Source organism: Heteronotia binoei, chromosome 19 (genome assembly GCF_032191835.1).
Source record: "Heteronotia binoei isolate CCM8104 ecotype False Entrance Well chromosome 19, APGP_CSIRO_Hbin_v1, whole genome shotgun sequence".
NCBI lineage: Eukaryota > Metazoa > Chordata > Lepidosauria > Squamata > Gekkonidae > Heteronotia > Heteronotia binoei.
In genome coordinates, this window is record NC_083241.1 from 1,849,498 (window position 1) to 1,871,515 (window position 22,018).

Here is a 22,018-nt window from a genome sequence, read left to right on the forward strand (position 1 = left end):
CTCTATGGCATTATGCCAACCCTTAGGCTCCACTCCCAAATAGCCAGGGAGGGGAGGGCTGGGTGCTGCTGGCCTGTTCTGGGGCAGGGCTTAAGGACCGCGGCTGGCAGTTTCCAAGAGAGCCGTGCTCATGCCGGCTGAAGCAGGCACAGCTGTCTTCATGGAACTGAAGCTGTGGTTCTTGCATGCACAACAGGCCAGGGCTGAGATTTGGGAGAAATGGAGCCCTCTGCTGGCCCACTGACACAGCAGATCCCTTGATGGTCAGAATGACTTCAAGGGACTTTGGTGGGTCCCCCTAGGGCTGAAGTGCCTCCCCATGGGGTGGGAGGGGAGCTGAAGGAGGCTGCAGGCGTTGGGGCACCCACTGGAGGCTTGCTCTCTTTGCAGATGTGGATTTGTCACAGCCCTCTGCTCTCAGGTTGTGTATGAAGGCCTGATCAATGACACCTTCCGCATCAAGTGTGGTAAGTTCCTGAGCCCTGCGGGCTGCCTTCCCATTGGCCAGCCTGACTCTTTGGGGCCAACTGGGGGTTGAGCTGCCTCCTGGAACAAACACTCAATGGCTAATGGGTCACTCAACTGGAGGGAAGGGGCCACCTGCAAGCCAATAATAGGTGTTTGGGTGGGGATAGCATCCTGGCTCATTTTTGTTCTCTGTAGGGAGTGTGGATTTTGGCCCAGATGTCATCTCCTCTGAGTGGAACATCAGAGTCCTGCTGAATGCCCAGGATAAAGTAAGTCTGCCTGCATCAAGCTTGGCTAGAAAGTTAAAGGACTTCTATGTGCCCAGGTGACTGTCTGGTGAGGATGGCGGCTTCCCTGGTGGAAGCTGCAGCTTCTTGAATGGGTGAGTGCTGAGGGACAGGTGCGAATTTGGCTCCCTGTGAAGAGACTGCTGCTGAAGGCCTGGTGACTAATCAAACCTGGGCATACCTTTTAGATACCGTACTTACTTCATTTAAAGGACGCAGTTTTAATCCAGTGGCATCTTTAACATGAACAAAGTTTTATTCTGGGCTTGTGCGCATGAAAGCTTATACCTTGAATGAAACTGGACTCAAACTGTGGAACTGAAGCTGTGGTTCTTGCATGCACAACAGGCCAGGGCTGAGATTTGGGAGAAATGGAGCCCTCTGCTGGCCCAGTCAGGCCTTGAGTCCAGATGCCTGACTGGACTCAAACTGTGTTCTGCTGCTTCCGACCCCCCTGAATGGACTTCATTTATACTTTGGCTTTTAGCCATGATTGCTCAGTGGGTTGTCAAGCCAATCAGGAATCTAAAAACTGAACTCATGCTAAGCGTAAGTATTATTGCAACACGTTAAACGATGCAAAAAAAAAAAATCCATCTTTATCCCAAAATTGACTTTATTTTTTCATTATTACTGAACAGTGACTGTGCAAAACCTCAGCAGAGGCTATTTACAAAAACATGAGCTAATACAGTTTTGAAGAAGCTGGGTAATGCTTCATGGCAAGGTTGTGTCTTAGAAAACCATATCAATTATTATTTATGCTCTAGACACGTTGCATCCAGGTATGCTTGACAGTGCTGTGTCTTCCCAAGCATGGAAAATGGAAGGTTGTGGCATCTCTTTGGTATGAGCCAGGCTTTATACTTTGCCAGTAGAAACTGGCTCTTGATCAACGGCCACTGGTAGAGTAATTAAGGCTGCTGAGATGGCCAGTGCTTGAATTTCTTTGGAGGTCCCCGGCTAGCAATTCTTATTTGTATTTGAGGAAGTGCGCTTGCACATAAAAACTCATACCGTGAATTAAACTTTGTTGGTCTTAAAGGTGCCACCGGGCTTGAATTTTGTGCTCGCAATTCTTAAGGCGTTACAAAGAGGTCAAATCCTACCTAGGCATTTGAAAAGCCGCTTCCCCGATTGTGTCTTTAATTTCAGCTAAAGCGACAGAAAAATTACAGTACAAAATCTCACTAATAAAAAGCCCTTGATTCAGAAATTTCTCAAAGGATAGTTTCAACACCTTCATCAGAGAGTAATGAGTAGCACCCGATAACTTCTATACATGTGAACAAAAGTATGGGTCTTTTTTTAAAAAAAATTAGTCCCTGTGTTTTTCTCTCCTGGAGAATTTTGGCACTGAATAGAGTGTCGTTGAGAAAGCCGCGATGATGAGCAGACTGATGGTCAAGGAAGTCACCATGGGGCCCACAGTCTGAGAGAAGGAAGGAGTTGGGGAAAAAGCCAGCAGCCGGTCCCGACGATCTGTCATGTCTAGAAGGAGCGACTCCATTTGGAAGTGTGTCCCTGTGATCCCACAGATGTGGAAAAGCTGGTGGCTGTGCCCTGGAAGAGAGAGGGAAACCACAACATTCAGCAGGTGGTCTTTGGACTCTTGGGAAACATCCAGCATCCAAGCCATTTGGAACTGAAGCGAGCTAGATCGTGCTCTTCCATAGCTCTTGCGTATGGGGCCTTGGCTTGTACAGAGAGTGAGTTCCTGGAGGCTGGTGCCCCGGGACATGAGAAGGAGAGGTCAACAACTCTTTAAAGAGATGGTGCAAACCACAGCATAAACTAGGGTTGCAAGGTCCGAGTCAAGAAATACCTAGGGACTTTGGGGGTGGAGCCAGGAGATTTTGGGGGTGGAGCCGGGAGCAAAGTCGTGACAAGCATAATTGAACTCCAAAGGGAGTTCTGGCCATCACATTTAAAGGGACTGCGCACCTTTTAAATACCTTCCTTCGTTGGAAATAATGAAGGATGGGGCAATTTTGGGGGGGACTCATAGAATTGGACTCCCTGGTTCAATCCTTTTGAAACTTGGAGGGTGTTATGAGGAGAGGCATTGGATGCTATGCTGCAAATTTGGTGCCTCTCCCTCAAAACACAGCCTTACCAGAGCCTCAGATACCTGTGGATCAATTCTCCATTATACCCTATGGGAATCTGTCTCCATAGGGAATAATGAAGTGGCCAGCAGATATCCCCCCCCTTCCTGCTTTCTGATGACCCTGAAGCAGGAGGAGGGCCTCCTAACTGGGCGATCCCCTGCCCTTATATGGAGATTGGCAACCCTAGCATAAACAGCTTTTATTTAGAAATGAAAACTAAGTTCCTAGCCCTTATGAACACAAAAATGTTTTTGGAAATGCACTGGTTAAAATTGCTGAAGAGTCTGAAAGAAGAAAATGTATGAAAAAGCTTGCAAATTCATTTACTTAATCTGCATTCCTTTGTTGCATAGTTGTATATATCGGCAGATGTCCGGTATAGCCATGGCTAAGCCATCTTTTTTTAATATTTCAAGATATTCCCTTCTTGAAATAGAATTGCGTATATGAGGTTTACCAGCTGTGCATTTGCATCTCTGGGTACCTTAAAGCCTATAGGCGAAGTCAGAAACTTTCCTTCTGTCTGTCTTATCCCTCAAGCCGCCCAACTTCAGCATCGCAGCATTTATTTTGTTACTTTCCTTCTATCCGACAGGAGTCAAGGCATCTCACAAAATATTAAATACAATACAAATTTCCCAACTGGCACAATAGCCTAGCAAAAGGCAACCTTTAGATGCAACATCTGGCACAATTTCCCTTTCGTTGTGTCATTTGGTTATTCCCACTGGTCATAACAACACTTGTCCCAAAAGTTTCCAATGAAAGAGACCAAAACGCTGTGCCGCGTGCATTGGTTTCAGTGGCATTGGCAGGAGAAACCCTGTCCTGTTTGTTTGTTTTGTTCTCACCAAAGTAGTCGAAGAGGCCTGGTACCAGTCGCTCTGGCAGGTGCGTAGCGTAAATGAAGCAGGTGAGGAAGGCAAAGAGGACGTGGCTGTAGTGGGTGGGGATGACGCTCTCCGAGCAGCCCCTTGTGGTGCACAAGTAAAGCTGCAGAAAAGAAAAGAATGCGGTTGCAAGGAGCTGACCCCCAAGAAAGTCCAGGGTTGCTACGCAGAGGCAGGCAACGGCGAACCACCTCTGAGCATCGTTTGCCTTGAAAACTGTATGCGGGCCCCATAAGCTGGGACCTTTCCCCCGCACCAAGTTTGCAGCCACGATCTCTGTACTGCAGGTGAATTCTTCCTTCCTGGTGTGTTTTGTCAAATATTTAGACGCGCACGTCTCCCCATTCCATGCTCAAAGTTCCAGTCTTTCAAAACCCGCATTATGCTAGCCAATACACCAATATGCACACAAAAAACACAGTCTGGGAGGGAAATAGTTGTAAATCCATACCCGGTAGAAGAGTGGCAGGCTGTCAAACGCATAAGGATATGCAAAGGCTACAATACGAATCGCTTTGGTGAACCTGGGCCGCTCTGCTTCAGTGAACCTGAATAAAACAATAATAAATCCCAGTGAATTGACAAAGAACAAGAGTTTTGCTTGCAGAATGCCTGAAGGCCGGTGCGTGAATTGCTGGTGGTGCCGCATGTAAGCGAAAGGAACTGCCCGCTGGAGAAGGGAAGCAGTTAAGTTGATTTGTATTTAGAACAAAAAGCCTATTCTGCTCCTGCAGGTTCCTGAATGTTCAGCTAAAATAGACAAAACAGATGGAAATGGCTGACTGGAAAAGTGACAGCGTTTGTCCATGTTGACAGCAGATGGTTGAGCGGGGGCCAGAATGCCCAGTGTCAGCCTGGGCGTGTTCACAATAGTACCTTGGCACCCTGTCCTTTACCTGAGATATAAGAACATAAGAGAAGCCATGTTGGATCAGGCCAATGGGCCCTCCAGTCCAGCACTCTGTGTCACATAAGGACATAAGAGAAGCCCTGTTGGATCAGGCCAGTGGCCCCTCCAGTCCAACACTCTGTGTGACATAAGAACATAAGAGGAGCCCTGTTGGATCAGGTCAATGGCCCCTCCAGTCCAACATTCTGTGTCACTTAACTTAAGAGAAGCCCTGTTGGATCAGGCCAATGGCCCCTCCAGTCCAACACTCTGTGTCACATAAGAACATCAGAGAAGCCATGTTGAATCAGGCCAATGGCCCCTCCAGTCCAACACTCTGTGTCACATAAGAACATAAGGGAAGCCCTGTTGGATCAGGCCAATGGCCCATCCAGTCCAACACTCTGTGACGCATAAGAACATAAGAGAAGCCCTGTTGGGTCAGACCAGTGGCCCCTCCAGTCCAACACTCTGTGTCACATAAGGACATAAGAGAAGCCCTGTTGGGTCAGACCAATGGCCCCTCCAGTCCAACACTCTGTGTCACATAAGAACATAAGAGGAGCCCTGTAGGATCAGGCCAATGGCCCATCCAGTTCAACACTCTGTGTCACATAAAAACATCAGAGAAGCCATGTTGGATCAGGCCAATGGCCCCTCCAGTCCAACACTCTGTGTCACACAGTGGCCAAAAACCCAGGTGCCATCAGGAGGTCCACCAGTGGTGCCAGGACACTGGAAACCCTCCCACTGTTGCCCCCTCTCCAAGCACCAAGAATACAGAGTATCACTGCCCCAGACAGAGAGTTCCATCTATCCCTTGTGGCTAATATCCACTGATGGAGCTCTGCTCCATATGCTTATCCAATCCCCTCTTGAAGCTGTCGATGCTTGTAGCCGCCATCTCCTGTGGCAGTGAATTCCATGCGTTAATCACCCTTTGGGTGAAGGACTTCCTTTTATTTGTTCTAACTCGACTGCTCAGCGATTTCATTGTGTGCCCACAAGTTCTTGTATTGTGAGAAAGAGAGAAAAGTACTTTCTTTCTCTACCTTCTGTATCCCATGCATAATCTTGTAAACCTCCACTCACACTGTCTAGTTTTGACCCAGTCTGTACTTGGACTTCACCAAAGATTTCCTTTTTTTTTTGCTGAAATCTTTACACATTTGAGCTGAGTTTGTGCAGTCAAGGAGAATCAGAGCAGGAGTAGCCGATCCAAACACCTAGATCAAGAATAAATGTTCTGACGCGGTCGGTGGTCTTGCTGTCCTCCCCAAACAACATATCGAGAAATTCCTCAAGCAACCAATTGTCCAGATGTGCTTAAGTGCTGAGATCATCTTCAAGGCTGTAAAAAACAAACAGACCCAAACCTCCTGCACTGTCAGATTCTCCATACTGATTGCACATCAGAGAGGATTGGGAACAGCCAGTGCATGTGCCCCGCAGGAACAATTCATCCGAGCGCTCCTTAGATTGATCGGGGGTGGGGGGGAGTCTAAATGTGAAGAACTGTCAGATGAGGAGACCCTGACTTAGACTCAACCTTGGTCAAAAAGGGAGGTTTTTTCAATAAGGCAGCTAGACCTGAGTCCAGGAGCACTTTAGAAACCAACAAGATTTTTGGGGTATCAGCTTTTGAGAGTGAGGGATCCCTCTGTCAGCTTTCAAGCTTTGACTTTCAAAAGTTCATACCTTGAAAACCTTGTTGGTGTCTCTTGTGTCTATCTATGAGAGCCAGTTTGGTGAAGTGGTTAAATGCGCAGACTCTTATCTGGGAGAACCGGGTTTGACTCCCCACCTCCACTTGCAGCTGCTGGAATGGCCTTGGGTCAGCCAGAGCTGTCTTATCTGGGAGAACTGGGTTTGATTCCCCACTCCTCCACCTGCAGCTGCTGGAATGGCCTTGGGTCAGCCAGAGCTCTCTTGTCTGGGAGAACCGGGTTTGATTCCCCCCTCCTCCACTTGCAGCTGCTGGAATGGCCTTGGGTCAGCCATATCTCTCGCACAAGTTGTCCTTGAAAGGGCAGCTTCTGCGAGAGCTCTCTCAGCCAAACCCACCTCACAGGGTGCCTGTTGTGGGGGAGGAAGGTAAAGGAGATTGTAAGCTGCTCTGAGAGTCTGATTCAGAGAGAAGGACGGGGTATAAATCTACGGTCTTCTCCTCCTCCTCTTCCTCCTGGACTCGAATCGAGCTTTTCTACTGCAGAACAACCTGGCTGCCCCTGAATTCTTTTCCAGGAAGGAGGGTTATAGCCAGATGGAGCCGCATGACCTTTTACTTTTGTAATTTATTAATTTACTTGTGAAAATATACCTCGTCTATACTCTTAAGAACATAAGAACATAAGAGAAGCCATGTTAGATCAGGCCAATGGCCCATCCAGTCCAACATTCTGTGTCACACAGCGGCCAAATATATATATATATATATACACACACACAAACACACACTGTGGCTAATAGCCACTGATGGACCTCTGCTCCATATTTTTATCTAATTATCTAATTTATCTAATTATCTAATTTTATCTAATTTGGCTCAAAGCAGCTTGCAAGTAGCTAGTAAAATATCTCTGATCTGTGCTGCCGGGCTTACATCACTTAGCAGGGCAACGACACCAGACAAATGCGTTCCCGGTGGCTCATGCAGCTGCCACCGAATGTCACAGATTTAATTGGAATGTTGCTTCAGTGTTCTGGAATGAGCACATCTGTCGGGATGTGCTACAGAAGAGGGTGTGGGGATGCCACTGTGATAAAGGGCAGCCTGAACCAGTTGCTTACAGACATCCAGTAAATGCACAAGGGATGCATCAACCTCTTAACAGACCAGGTGTTTTTTTAAAAAGTGCATCTGTCTAAGCTGCTCAGTGTTTAGGGGCAGACATTCTGCTCCTATGTAGGGCTTTTTCCTTTTCCTTTTTTTTTTTAGCAAGAACTCCTTTGCATATCGAGCCACACACCCCTTATGTAGCCAATCCTCCAAGAGCTTACAGAAGGCCCTGTAAGAAAAGCCTTGTAAGCCGCAGGAGGATTGGCTACATCAGGGGTGTGTGGCCTAGTATGCAAAGGAGTTCCTGCTACAAAAAAAACCCCTGCTGCTATGTACAGATTCTTTTCTAAATTCCCAGTTCTTTTCCCTTAGTAACATCAGCCTTGCCCATTGGTAGCAGTCACACACCAAGATCCATTTATAGCTACTATTTTGAGGCATGAAAAGCCGGTTTGGTGTAGTGGTTAAGTGTGCAGACTCTTATCTGGGATAACTGGGTTTTATTTCCCACTCCTCCACTTGCACCTGCTGGAATGGCCTTGGGTCAGCCAGAGCTCTCTTATCTGGGAGAACCGGGTTTGATTCTCCACTCCTCCACTTGCACCTGCTGGCATGGCCTTGGGTCAGCCATAGCTCTGGCAGAGGTTGTCCTTGAAAGGGCAGCTGCTGTGAGAGCTCTCTCCAGCCCCACCCACCTCACAGGGTGTCTGTTGTGGGGGAGGAAGGGAAAGGAGATTGTGAGCCGCTCTGAGACTCTTCGGAGGGGCGGGTGGGATATAAATCCCATATCTTCTTCTTTTTGGCCTTGTTACCCTGCAAACCGCCAGATGCCCAGATGTGTTTCAACACACTATTTCACATGCTCTGGGGGCAGGGAAAGAACTCTCTTTCTAGTGCAGTGGTTTCCTTTACAGGCTTTTTGAGTCTGCGAGCACCTTTGGCATTCTGACACCGGCTTCCACAAGTTCCAGGGCTCCCCTTTGCACACTAGCGACAAAGCCCACAATACCTGGAATAGCAGGAGAGACTTGTGCTCAGAACTGCGTTAAGCACAGCGATAAAGATGTAGCCCTGGTGGAAGGCGCTGTCAATCCATTCCTCTGGGAAGACGTAAGCAGAGTAAGCGATTGCAGAGCCTAGGAAAACACCAAAGGCATGCCCTGGTTAGGTAACCCAAGCTCCCACCCTGATTTGATGATCATGATTCACAGCCATCAACGCAATCTACAAACAGCTCGGGGCAAATGTGCTTTTCGCCCTTTCCTTCCTTCCTGGGGCTATAATCCAGGTCAGAGCAATATATGCTTTTTTTCCTTAGGTCTTTTCAGACCCCAAACAAATTTCTCTCATAGAAAAGAAACGTTGAGCAGCCAGGGCAGCTGTATGGAAAGCAGGCCAAACTGTGGGTGGAGGCCAGCATTCCTGCTCCGTGAAAGGCCCTGAGTCCCATTCCTCAGAAGAGCCAACACCTGCGATGCGATGGGGCACCTCAGCCAAAGGAAGGGGAAGATCACTCATTCAGAGGCCAGAAGGTCACAATTCCGATGGGGAAGCGTCTTTCCCTTCAAAAGAAAAGGGAGCCAGTTTGGTGTAGTGGTTAAGTGTGCGGATTCTTATCTGGGAGAACCGAGTTGGATTCCCCACTCCTCCACTTGCACCTGCCGGAATGGCCTTGGGTCAGCCAGAGCTCTCTTATCTGGAAGAACCGGGCTTGATTCCCCACTCCTCCACTTGCAGCTGCTAGCATGGCCTTGGGTCAGCCATAGCTCTGGCAGAGGTTGACCTTGAAAGGGCAGCTGCTGTGAGAGCCCTCTCCAGCCCCACCCACCTCACAGGGTGTCTGTTGTGGGAGAGGAAGGTAAAGGAGATTGTGAGCCGCTTTGAGACTCTTCAGATTCAGAGTATAAGGCAGGATATAAATCCAATATCTTCTTAAAGACCAAAGTGGTTACTTTGACACACCCTTCAAGACTGATGAGGTGTTTGCCTATCACTCTGTGTTTTGCTTGCTCAGGTACAAAATTTCAAAAAAGAATGCAGGACGGGAAACGGTTATTATGCAAAATGTGTTTGTGACTCTTGGGCAACTGCATCTCAGTGGTGGAGAAAAACACATCCCCTACGTTTTGCAGCTTCAGGGCTAGAGAGACGCGCTTAAGGTTACCTAAACACCTTTACGCTTCCCCCCCACCCCTCACCTAGGCTGTACAGGGCGAGAGCACCGTAGTCGAAGAAATAGCAGATGTGTCTGGCTTGGCTGGACATGGTGCTGAAGGTGTGAGCAAAGGTGGAGGCCAGCGGGTAGAGGCAGCAGGTGACCATGTAGGTGAGGAAGGGCCAGGTGAAGGGGTCGTTCCAGACGTCCCACGCGAAGAGCAAGACAAAGAGCTTCCATAGGAAGTACCTGAAATGCAGAACAGCCAAGTCAGCCTTGTTCATGGACGACTGCTCTCCAAATCAACAGGGGGACGCCTTTCTTAGAATCACAGAATCATAGAGTTGGAAGAGACCTCCAGGGCCATCTAGTCCAACCACCCGCACAATGCAGGAGATTCGCAAACACCTCCCCCTAAATTCACAGGATCTTCATTGCTGTCAGAGGGCCATCTAGCCTCTGTTTAAAAACCTCTAAGGAAGGAGAACCCACCACTTCGCAAGGAGGAAGCCTGTTCCACTGAGGAATCGCTCTAATGGTCAGGAAGTTCTTCCTAATGTTGAGCCAGAAACTCTTTTGATTTAATTTCAACCCATTGGTTCTGGTCCTACCTTCTGGGGCCACAGAAAACAATTCCACCTCATCCTCAATATGACAGCCATTCAAGTACTTGAAGATGGTGATCATATCACCTCTCAGCCGCCTCCTCTCCAGGCTAAACATCCCCAGCTCCTTCAACCTTTCCTCATAGGACTTGGTCTCCAGACCCCTCACCATCTTCATTGCCCTCCTCTGGACCCGTTCCAGCTTGTCTGTATCCTTCTTAAAATGTTGTGCCCAAAACTGAACACAATACTCCAGGTGAGGTCTTACCAGAGCAGAGTAAAGCGATACCATCACATCACGTGATCTGGGCACTAGACTTCTGTTGAAAAAGCCCAAAACTGCATTTGCCTTTTTAGCCACTGCATCACACTGTTGACTCATGTTCAGTATATGATCCACTAAGACCCCTAGATCCTTTTTGCACAGACTACTGCTAAGACAAGTCTCCCCCATCCTATAACCATGCATTGGATTTTTCCTACCTAAATGCAGAACTTTACATTTATCCCTGTTAAAATTTATTCAAATTCTTAGGGAACGGGAGAGCCAGCAGGAGTAAAGGTTGAGACTCCCGGGCAAGGATCTGGGAGAAGGGCGTTCAAATTCCCCGATCTGCCATAAAAGCTCGCAGGATGAACTTGGGCCTGTGTCTCAACTAACCTGCCTGTCCCAGGCTTGTTGTGAGGATACAACAGAAGAGAGGAGGTTGGTGTCGGCCACTCTGGGTGCCTGTTGTGGGGGCGGGGAGAAAATTGGGGTATAAACCTGTGAATAAGTCTGGCTATTCGGGTAAGTTATAACTTTAGTTATACTGACCTGGCACTGATACAGTGGAAGTGATACAAACCTATAAAGCAGAGGCTGGATGGCCACCTGACAGCGAGGCTGATTCTGGGAACTGAGGCAGGTCATGAGAGGGAGGGCAGCATCCGGGCTTAGTTCTCGTGGCCCTTTCTTACATGCCCAGGGAAGTGGTGATCACAACTCTGGGGTCAGGAACCAATTTTTCTCCAGCCCAGTTTGGCCAGGGATCCTGGAGGGTTTTGAGGTTTTGCCATCTTCTGGTCATAGATTACGTTTTTATTGTTGTTAATGTTCATTTGCCTGATAAAATGTCCCTGTGTTCTCTCTGGGACCGCTTGGTTTTATCCCTTGAACATCTAGGACACTGTTTCCCCATGGTAGACATCCTACTCGGTGATTTTAACACCAGAATTGGCAAAAATGACCTTGATCTTCTGGTTGCCTTGAATTTAGACTCAAATGACTCCCTTTTTTTTTTTTTTTAAGATTCTCCTATTAACCAGGCTGGCTATATCCCTTTCTAAATTTTGTATACAGTTTGATGAATTGATTTTGAATGGTTCTCATACTGGCTACATTGCTGGGGAATTTACTATCACATCCACTAGAGGTTGTAGCGTGTTGTTTGGGTTGTAGCGTGTTGTTGTAGCATGTTGTTTGGAGAGCCAGTTTGGTGTAGTGGTTAAGTGTGCGGACTCTTATCTGGGAGAACCGGGTTTGATTCCCCACTCCTCCACTTGCACCTGCTAGCATGACCTTGGGTCAGTCATAGCTCTGGCAGAGGTTGTCCCTGAAAGGGCAGCTGCTGTGAGAGCCCTCTCCAGCCCCACCCACCTCACAGGGTGTCTGTTGTGGGGGAGGAAGGTAAAGGAGATTGTGAGCCGCTCTGAGACTCTGAGATTCAGAGTGGAGGGCGGGATATAAATCCAATATCTTCTTCTTGTTGGTCATGGAGCAGAGGGGATTGGGTGGGGGGGGGGAGGAAGTATCTGTGAACTTCCTGCATTGTTCAGGGGGTTGGACTAGATGACCCTGGGGTTCCCTTCCAACTCTGTGATTCTATGAATCATAACAACAAAAGACTTTGGATCAGTGAAGTCTTCAGGGTTGGCGGGGGGCAGGATACTGCCGTGATCTTCCTTAGCCCACCTGTGACCACGCAGGGATGGTCTTTGTGTGTGTGTTGCAGCTCTCACAAGGGATACCTTGATGCCCCCCTCCCTTTGGTGACCTTCATGACGTGTGTGTACGGTTGCTCTCGGTAGCAGTATTGACTTTTTTAGAGTTTTAATAATCCCTCCTCTCATATAACTTCTGTACAAACAGATGAGTGTTCATGTGACCGGAAAACATAAGCACACCCATCCTCTCTCTATCCACAGCAATTTCCTCACCATTTCATCTACCTTTTACTTTGAGGCTGAGAGGGGGTTTTTTGGGAGGGGTCTAGAAAAATTATCCTTTCTCCCCTGGAGCAAGGTTGCCCACACCTCTTCTGGGCATCGCAGGATAACGAAAGACTCAAGAGATTGGGGATTGCGCTATTAAGGGGGGGGGAGAGTCCCCTGGAGAGCCCCAAAGGATCTTCCATAGCCTGCAACATGTCATGTTCAGCTGCCTAATAATGGCACAGCCTCACATCAGGAAACCCAGAGAGGCCTCAAGGCGAATGGGAAGGGGATTGGGGGCGGGGAGAGAGCCGAGAAACAGACCCAGAAGGGAGCAAGTGCGTCCATATATTGACCGTTTCGTTGGTCATTTGGAAGAGGCTGAAGATGCAATCTGTGGCAGAGCTCCTCGGGTGACGGTACCCAAACAGGATGCCCTGCTCCTGGAAAACCTGCAAAAGAAACAGAACCGAGAATTCCTGATGAGCTTAGACCGTCCCAGGTCTTTACTGCTTGCCTCCTCTTGGAATGCTGGGATGTGAGCTGAAAAGGGATTTGGGAGGTGCAGAATGAATCATCTCAGAGATGCCACCTCTGAAGTGGGTTAAAACAGGGGGGTTATTCTCATTTGGTATGAGGGCCGGATCTGACATAAATGAGACCTTGTTGGGCCGGGCCATGTGTGTACCTATGTATGATTAGGTAGCAGAGATATAAACGTTATAAAGGACACAGACAAACACAATTAAATATTTTTTTAAAAAAACCCTTAAAATAAAACATGATTAAAATATTAGCACTCATCGGTTTTTAATGTGCTTTCTTTGTATCTGTTCCGTGTGCTCTGGGGAACTGGGCAAAGGAAGCTGTAGTTCTTACCTTCTTTCCCCAGGGGGCCAGGAGGGAGTGGAGCCTCAGCCAATAGAAGGAAGGCAGGCTTAGCTCAGTAGCTCTGCTGTGCAATTGAGAGAGCCTGGCAAAGCAAGCTCTTCCTCCGCTAGGGAGGAGACTCAGCCAATGGAGAAAATAAAGGTGTAGCTCTGTCGCTCCTGTGCGATTGAGCAAGCCTTGCAGAGCAAGTTGAAATGCAGAAGGAAGTGAGAGAGAAGGAGAAGGAAGCAGACAAGAGCCAGTTGCTCAGGAGCCTGATAGGAGCCCTCCGAGGGCCTGATTTGGCCCCCAGGCCGAATGTTTGACACCCCTGGGTTAAAAGTTTTCAAGAGAAAAAATGGCCAGTCGGATGAACCAAGACTCTACTCTCTCCTTTTGCTTTCTGAGTGTCCACTGGATGTCCAGCACCCCAGCAACAAACAAGAGAACCCACAACAGCAGAGTCTGGGTGTTCTGCTTGGTACTCCCAAAAAAATGAAAAATGGGATGGCGAAGATCCCCATTCCTCTCTGAGAGGCACATTTTGCATCTAGATGCCAAGCAGGCAATGGCGGACAATACCATTTAAGGTCATGCCAGTACACCACAAACCTTCCAGGTATTTTGACTAAATGTCCCCCCCTCCCGTCGGCCAGTTTTTGACTGACCTGTCAAAAACTGACGCAGGTGCAGTTGGGTCAGTCCTACGAAACAGCCACAACAAAGAGTTTTCTAGCATCTTACAGATGAACCAAACATTTTTGTTAGCCTCAGTTCACGTGGCCAAACGCACTCGGGGTCACCAAAGGTTGCCAACAGGCCAGTATTGTATTGGCATGACTTCCTCTCCCCCTTTTGCCATGTTGCCAGATGACTTAAAAAAAAAAAAGTATAAATGCGGGAATAGAAAATGAGCATGTTTTTAACAGTTTAGTTCCTTTTAAGAGCTGGACCCCTCAGGCCTTTACAGTGTTGGGCTTGTAAGCAATTTCATTTTCATTTTCAGCGCAGGTTATCCTGGGTCTCAAAAGCAACTTCTGTAAACGCCGTAGCTGTCCTTGCCTGCCCTCCTCAGATTTCCTTCACCACAGACAGAAGAAACATGCAGTCTGTGCACTTTAAATGGGTTTGCATTTTTTGTGGGCTCAACCTCTTAGCTCCTCACTTCCACTTTTGGACTCGTGTGCTCTGTCCCTGGAAACACGGACCCCTCTACTCCCTTGGCCTCACCAGTCCTGCCCCTGGTTGGGTGGGTGAGCTGGCCCTGTGCTAGATTCACCTTCTGCACACCTGAGGAGAGACGGTTACTTCCTGCCGTAAAACCAGCAGCCGGGCCCACCTCCACAGCTTCAGATGTGCTGATGAATTCCCATTCGGCAGCCTCACGCTGGAGTCTGCCTTTGAAGCCGTTCTTGAAGAAAGGTGACTCTGGAAGGTTCCCCATCTCGTTTCTCTGGGCTGCAGCTTCCATGTGCGATGCTTGTGTCTGACTGAGACGAAAACTCCCCTCTCCTCTGCCTGAGCAGTGGCTTCCTTAGAGGAGCGGATGGCCTGCGTGGGGGTCCCCTCTTCCCCGAGGGTCAGCAGCAAAGTGCAATTGCAGGGAGCCTAACACAATCAATGCCATCTGAGTGGCATCGATGGAAATATAAAGGAACCAACATCCAGGTGTTTTCTGTGCAGAAGCTGCCTGTTCAAGAGATCCTGTCCTTACTTACTTTGGGAACTTGGTGAATGCTGAGGAGTCGGGGAAGCTTCAGGCCCAGCATGATCAGGGATCGAGCAGGGCTGGTCTTGGTTCGGGGTCCGTCTCCCCACTCTGCCTTAGCTTAGATTTGGCCTTCCGGGGCACCTCCCCTCATCTCTTACTGCTGAGGCCCCCCCTTGTTCTCTGAGGGAGAGAAAGAGAAGGAAGAAACAAGTGTCGGCAAGGGAGCTGTAGGAATGACATTCATCCGGAGGCGAGCTGGTTCTTGCTCAGCGCAGGATCCGTCTCGCCAGAAGTTTGGTGCTCGAGGCTGAAGCTTTGATCCCCCGCCCACACGCTGCTCTGGGAGGAGCCCTGTCTCCCGCGTGAGCCTCCCTGCGAGGAACAGAAGCTAGCTGGCAGCTTGGAGAATGCATTTAAAGATAAAGTTGCTTTCTTTCTACCTCTCCCTCCCTCCTATTTGCTTTCCTCCCTCCCTGTCTCGTGGCTCTCAAACATCTGGTGGTCACGTCCTGTGGCTCCCCAGACAAGAGAAGAAGGCTCAGACCTGTCACCCATCGCTTAAGAGGGGGCCTGGAGAGACCACTGGGCCAGATCTGTGCTACTTGACTGGGGGGCTTTTTGCAGACCAAGAGATGGCAGGAAAGGGGGCTGTTCTTTTTTTAAAAAAAATAGGGAAGATTCAAATGGGCCCCTTCCTAGCCCAGCTCACTGTTCTAGACTCTGAGTATATATTGGAGTGGCCAAACTGTGACCCGGGAGCCACGTGTGTCTCTTCCACACACATTATGTGGCTCTTGAAGCCCCCACCGTCCCATCGGCCAGCTTGGAGAAGGCATTGGTCTCTTTAAATCACTTCTCCAAGCTAGCTGGCAGCTTGGAGAATGCATTTAAAGATAAAGTTGCTTTCTTTCTACCTCTCCCTCCCTCCTATTTGCTTTCCTCCCTCCCTGTCTCGTGGCTCTCAAACATCTGGTGGTCACGTCCTCTGGCTCTCAGACATCTGACATTTATTCTGTGCGGCTCTTAAGCGAGTTCGGCCACCCCTGGTATATATTGTACGTGCCCAACTGAGCCACCATTTATACCTTCTTATGATTTGTTAAATTGTATTGCTTGATTTGTTTTTTAACTGTTGTTTTATACTGTTTTTAGAATGTTGTCATCCGCCCTGAGCCCAAATACATAAATTTGCCAAAAGGTCAGCGCACAAACACATTTTAGATTACCAATAAGACCATCCAACGTTATTGCCAAGTTTGAACTAAGGCTGAATTAGTTCCCTGGGGGGTTTACTGGCAGCTTCCCAGACAGAAGGAGAGTTGCCAAATTCCAGGCTGAGAAATACCTGGAGGTTTGGGGGTGGAGCCTGACAGAGGCAAGGCTTGGGGGTCGGAGAGACTTCCATGGGGTAAAATGCCAGAGAGTTCGCATTCCAAAGTGGCCCTTTTCTCCAGTGGGAACTGATCTTTGTTGCCTGGAGTTGCGATCCCAGGAGGTCTCCTGCCACAATCTGGAGGTTATTGTAACAAAAGGGAAAAAACTGTATGAATAACTGTTGATACCAGTCTTGACTTGCTACTCTGTATTTTTTTGAAACAAACCGTTTATTATCAATATGATTGACAGAAAAAGCACTACACACTAGATGCCAGATTTTCACAACGTTGGCAAAATGACAATAGAAGGTTGCTGTTACAGCAGCAGCAATGGATTGCCTAGGTAACTATCCATTTCGTTCGCCTTCTTCAGGCTGCAGTACACTAGGTGAAGCTGGGCATTCAGTAATGGCATGCCCAGTATTTCCTTCAAATTTATATTGAGACACTCTCCAGCTTTTCCAATTGTTGTGTAGACAGTTGCAGTTGGAGCCTCGGAGACCAGCAGTCTTCCATTAGGGGTTCCCCTTCGTCAGATTCAAAACGTCTCTGTGCTAAGCTCTAAAATCCATTGCTGCTGCTGCTGCTGTAACAGCAACCTTCGATTGTAATTTTGCCAACGTTGTGAAAACCTGGCATCTAGCGTGTAGCGTTTTTCTGTCAATAATATTGATAATAAATCGTTTTGTTTCAAAAAACATAGAGTAGCAAGTCAAGACTTGTATCAACAGTTGTTACTTTCATATAGTTTATTCCCTTTTATTACAATATCACTTTTCTCTTTCTGCACAACCTGGGGATTGGTAACCCTGTGGCAATGGGGGGTGGAGGGATAGGGCCAGATCCCAGCTGGGAAACTCCTGGAGATTTGGGGCTGGAGCCTGGGGAGAACAGGGACTCCGGGGGTGTGTGTGTGCAATGCCATACAGTCCAGCCTGTAAAGGTGCCATTTTCTCCAGAGGAACTGATTTATGGAAACCAGCTGCAATTCTGGGGTATCCCCAGGTCCCACCTGGAGGTTGGCATCTCTATCAGAGGGCTTAACCAAATTCCTGGCCCGGTCTGATCGCTGGTATCTGAGTGACATCATTTCCACTGATGTTCTTATTGTATTTTTGCAACGCATTGTAACCGCCTTGAGTCTGTTAGAGAAAGCTTAAAAATGTCATAAATAAATACAATATGTCAGGAAAGAATCTTACACATCAGACACCCCCCTTCCTTGCCCCTCCACACAGGCCCCTGCCCTGCCCTGTCTTCGCGAGCTTTTCCATGGGCTGAGCTGAGAACGGTACAAGCCCCCGGGGGCCACCACAACACAGCCCACACCTCAGCAAAGCGCAGGCAGGCCTGGCAAGGACGGGTTCGCCCTGGAGCATGACCATTAAGCAATTAGTGAACATTTAATGAGATACTTTGGCTTCCTGGTGCATCCTAGGACTGAGGCCATGTCTCAAGTTCATCGGCAAAAACACCACATCTTTGCCATGACTCTGAGATCTCGAAGTGGCTGGAAGCACCAAGGGAAGGAACGTATGAAGCTGCCTTCTACTGAACCAGATCCCCCCTGGGTCCATCAAAGACAGTCTTGTCTTCTCAGACTGGCAGCGGCTCTCCAGGGTCTCAAGCGGAGGTTTTTCATGCCTACTTGCCAGGACCCTTTTTTAGTGGAGATGGCAGGGATTGAACCTGGGACCTTCTGCTTACCAAGCAGATGCTCTACCACTGAGCCACAGCCCCATTCATGGCTCTCCAGGGTCTCAAGCGGAGGTTTTTCATGCCTATTTGCCAGGACCCTTTTTAGTTGGAGATGCCAGGGATTGAACCTGGGACCTTCTGCTTACCAAGCAGATGCTCTACCACTGAGCCACAGCCCCATTCATGGCTCTCCAGGGTCTCCAGCTGAGGTTTTAGTTGGAGATGCTGGGGATTGAACCTGGGACCTCCTGCTTCCCAAGCAGATGCTCTACCACTGAGCCACAGCCCCATTCATGGCTCTCCAGCTGAGGTTTTTCATGCCTATTTGCCAGGACCCTTTTTAGTTGGAGATGCTGGGGATTGAACCTGGGACCTTCTGCTTACCAAGCAGATGCTCTACCCCTGAGCCACAGTCCCATTCATGGCTCTCCAGGGTCTCAAGCTGAGGTTTTTCATGCCTATTTGCCTGGACCCTTTTCAGTTGGAGATGCCGGGGATTGAACCTGGGACCTTCTGCTTACCAAGCAGATGCTCTACCACTGAGCCACCGTCCCTCCCCTAAATTTTCTGCCTGGGTGAGAGCAGGTAGGGACAATAAAGAGATGACAGGTAACAACAAAGGAAAAAAAAGGCATGTCAGAAAGGGAAGATTCTTGGCATTCTGTCCTCCAGCCCCTCTCCTTTCAGGCTCCAAATTTCCATAGATAAAAACCCTGCACAGTCCTCTTGCCTCCTCTTCCAGCTCCTTGGGACAGGGGGAACAACAACAGAAACCAGGCAGCCCACCATGGCGTTTCTGTCTCCTCCCTAGGCAGCCACTCCGATATTTCCTCATGGGATTCTTCCCCTGTGAACAGCAACCCAAACTTGAACAGGATTCTGCTGGGAACGCACAGTCCCTGAGCCAGTACTGGACTTTGAAGGGAAGAAGAAGAAGACCACAGATTTATACCCTGCCCTTCTCTCTGAATCAGAGTCTCAGAGTGGCTTACAAGCTCCTTTATCTCCTTCCCCACAACAGACAGCCTGTGAGGTGGGTGGGGCTGAGAGAGCTCTCCCAGAAGCTTCCCTTTCAAGGACAGCTCTGCAAGAGCTATGGCTGACCCAAGGCCATTCCAGCAGGTGCAAGTGGAGGAGTGGGGAATCAAACCCGGTTCTCCCAGATAAGAGTCCGTGCACTTCACCCCTACACCAAACTGGCATCGATTCCCCAAGCTACAGGAACCTGCACCACTCCAGCCTGCTTTTTCCCACCCCTCAATTACCTGCCACCTGGCTCTTCAAAACAGCGTCCTATCCCCTCGAATGAGGAAGTCTGCATGCACACGAAAGCCTCTATTCTGAATAAAACTTCGTTGGTCTTAAAGGTGCAACTGGACTCCAACTTTGTTCTACCCCTTCTTCTAGGGTTGCCAAGTCCAATTCAAGAAATATCTGGGGACTTTGGGGGTGGAGCCAGGAAACATTGGGGGTGGAGCCAGGAGTAAGGTTGTGACAAGCATAATTGAACTCCAAAGGGAGTTCTGGCCATCACATTGAAAGGGACGGCACCTTTTCAATGCCTTCCTTCCATAGGAAATCATGGATAGGGGCACCTTCTTTGGGGGCTCATAGAATTGGACCCCCTGGTCCAATCGTTTTGAAACTTGGGGGATATTTTGGGGAGAGGCACTAGATGCTGTACTGAAAATTTGGTGCCTCTACCTCAAAAAACAGCCCCCCCAGAGCCCCAGATACCCGCGGATCAATTCTCCATGATTTTCTATGGGAATAAATCTCCATAGGGAATAACAGAGTTCCCAGCAGACATTTCCCTCCCCTCCCCCCGCTTTCTGACGACCCTGAAGCGGGGGGGAGGGCTTCCAAACCGGGGGATCCCCTGCCCCCACCTGGGGATTGGCAACCCTACCTTCTTCCCTGTCGTTCTGGTCTGCACCTTTGCTCCTTGTGACAGATTTCCCCCCAGGGGACGGGGAGCAACGCCCGCCCCCCCAGCCAAGCTGAAACTCAGCACTGAGGTAGGACCTGTCAAGGGAGATGAGGGGCCCCCAGAAGGCAGGCAGAATTCATCTCCCGTCAGGGACTGCAGTTGAGAGAACTGAGGCTGGCTTCGCTTTCCAGCCTGAAGCTGAGACTTCCCAGCCCAGATCCTCAGCCCCAAGTCCATAAGCATCGTGCTCCTTCCCTCCCAAAGCCCCTCTCCGGCCTCCCTCGCCCTGCACCTGGTTGCCGGCAAGGCTGTTGCCACATACCTGTCCCGTCCAGGTCAGCAAGAGGCACCCTGGCGGCAAGGGGCCATTCCTCTCTCTCCGGGCTCTCGCTGCAGATCTGCTTTTGCCAGTCTCCCCTCTCTGGGTGTTTCTCTCCAGGCACCGGTGTCGTGCGTGCAAGCCCGTGCAGAGCAGGGTGGAAACACACCAGAGCCACGGCGAGGAAGCTAGAACCACACCCGCTTCTGCAGAGACAAGTTTCCCCCTCCTCTCCTGCAGGGAACCTGGCTGCCAGGCTGCTGAGGACAGGACCCCGCCTGCTCTCCAGAGGGGAAGTGGGAACCTTCGCATCCCCAGCTGGGCACCTGCAAAAAGGCTCCAAACTCTGGGCAATTGCCAAAGCTGTTTAATGAATAACTTTTTACGACTTGCCGCTACGGCACTGAAGGCTGGGAGGCACGGAAGTTTGGGCCCGAGCCACCCCACGGAGCTCACTGAACCCTGCAGGGCAGGAGAGGTGAAGGAGACCGAATACGTGGGGCTCTCGCACAGGAGAAGCGGGGGCTGGCCCAGTGATGGGTCCTCTCTGGCCTCCTGAGTAACTCTAACTCCCTCCCGGGGCCTCTTCGGCCTGCACAGGCCCGTCCTGAACTCCTGCACCAGGCCGTCCCCTAAACAGCCGGCCAAGGTTTCTGCTTTTCCTTTCGCCAGCCGTGTTACCTAAGTGGGGGCCAAACTCTTGAGAGAGGGGTCATCAAGTTAAGGAAGCCCCGTGAGGCTTTGCACCGCTTTGGGCCCTGGGTTTAATGCGAGCCAGAACAGCGGAGGGGGGGGGAGGAGGAGCAGCAGAAGAAGTTTGGATTTATACCCTGCCTGTGAGGCAGGTGGGGCTGAGAGAGCTCTGACAGAAACTGCTCTTTCCAGGACAGCTTCTGGCAGAGTTATGTCTGACCCAAGGTCACTCCAGCAGCTGCCTGCAGAGGAGTGGGGAATTGAACCTGGTTCTCCCAGGCTCATGCACTTAACCACGACACCAAACTGGTGGAAGAGGACGAGGAGATTGGATTTATATCCCGCCCTTCATTTGGCGTCTCAGAGCAGCTTCCGGTCTCCTTTCCCTTCCTCTCCCCACAACAGACACCCTGTGAGGCAGGTGGGGCAGAGAGAGCTCTGAAAGGGCCATGACTGAGCCAAGATCACCCAGCTGGCTGCCTGTGGAGGAGAAGAAGGGATCTCTTCTCCGGCTGGGAGGTGCCTTGAGGAGCACTGCCCAGAGAGACGGCACTTTGCATGCATTGGTGGGAAGGGGAGAGAGCCCAAATCTCAGGATCTGCACGGGGCCCAGTCCCCAGACAGAAAAACAACCCCAGTGCGCAGACCATAGGGTTGCCAATCCCCAGGTGGGGGCAGGGGATCCCTCCTCCCGCTTCAGGGTCATCAGAAAGCGAGGGGAGGGGAGGGAAATGTCTGCTGAGCACTTCATTATTCCCTATGGAGACATTCCCATAGTAAAAAATAGAGAATTGACCTGCGAGTATCTGGGGCTCTGGGAGAGCTGGTTTTTTGAGGTAAAGGCACCAAATTTTCAGTATAGCATTCAGTGCCTCTCCCACAAAATTCCTCCAAGTTTCAAAAAGATTGGACCAGGGGGTCCAATTCTATGAGCCCCAAAAGAAGGTGCCCCTGTCCATTATTTCCTATGAAAGGAAGGAAGGCATTTCAAAAGGTGTGCGGTTCCTTGAAATGTGATGGCCAGAACTCCCTTTGGAGTTCAAT

At 49.6% G+C, this 22,018-nt stretch overlaps 1 protein-coding gene and 1 non-coding gene across 3 annotated transcripts in view; both read right to left on the reverse strand.

The window, feature by feature from the left end:
* Positions 1-1,353: 1,353 nt before the first annotated feature.
* Positions 1,354-22,018, reverse strand: part of PAQR5 (progestin and adipoQ receptor family member 5) — a 39,156-nt gene continuing 18,491 nt past the window's right edge. The window contains exons 1-8 of one of the 2 annotated variants that reach the window (XM_060259886.1): positions 20,285-20,615; positions 14,966-15,138; positions 12,702-12,829; positions 9,623-9,828; positions 8,434-8,560; positions 4,208-4,304; positions 3,718-3,859; positions 1,354-2,318 (exon numbers count right to left, since the gene is read on the reverse strand). In XM_060259886.1, the coding sequence (XP_060115869.1) occupies positions 2,074-2,318; positions 3,718-3,859; positions 4,208-4,304; positions 8,434-8,560; positions 9,623-9,828; positions 12,702-12,829; positions 14,966-15,016 (996 nt within the window). In that variant the 5' untranslated portion in view covers positions 15,017-15,138; positions 20,285-20,615 and the 3' untranslated portion in view covers positions 1,354-2,073. Of the gene's footprint in view, positions 2,319-3,717; positions 3,860-4,207; positions 4,305-8,433; positions 8,561-9,622; positions 9,829-12,701; positions 12,830-14,965; positions 15,139-20,284; positions 20,616-22,018 lie in introns of those variants that run through there. The other variant, XM_060259887.1, reaches the window with a different exon arrangement.
* On the reverse strand, positions 18,140-18,211 carry TRNAT-GGU (transfer RNA threonine (anticodon GGU)). The gene has a single exon. It is a non-coding gene; the product is annotated as a tRNA-Thr (tRNA).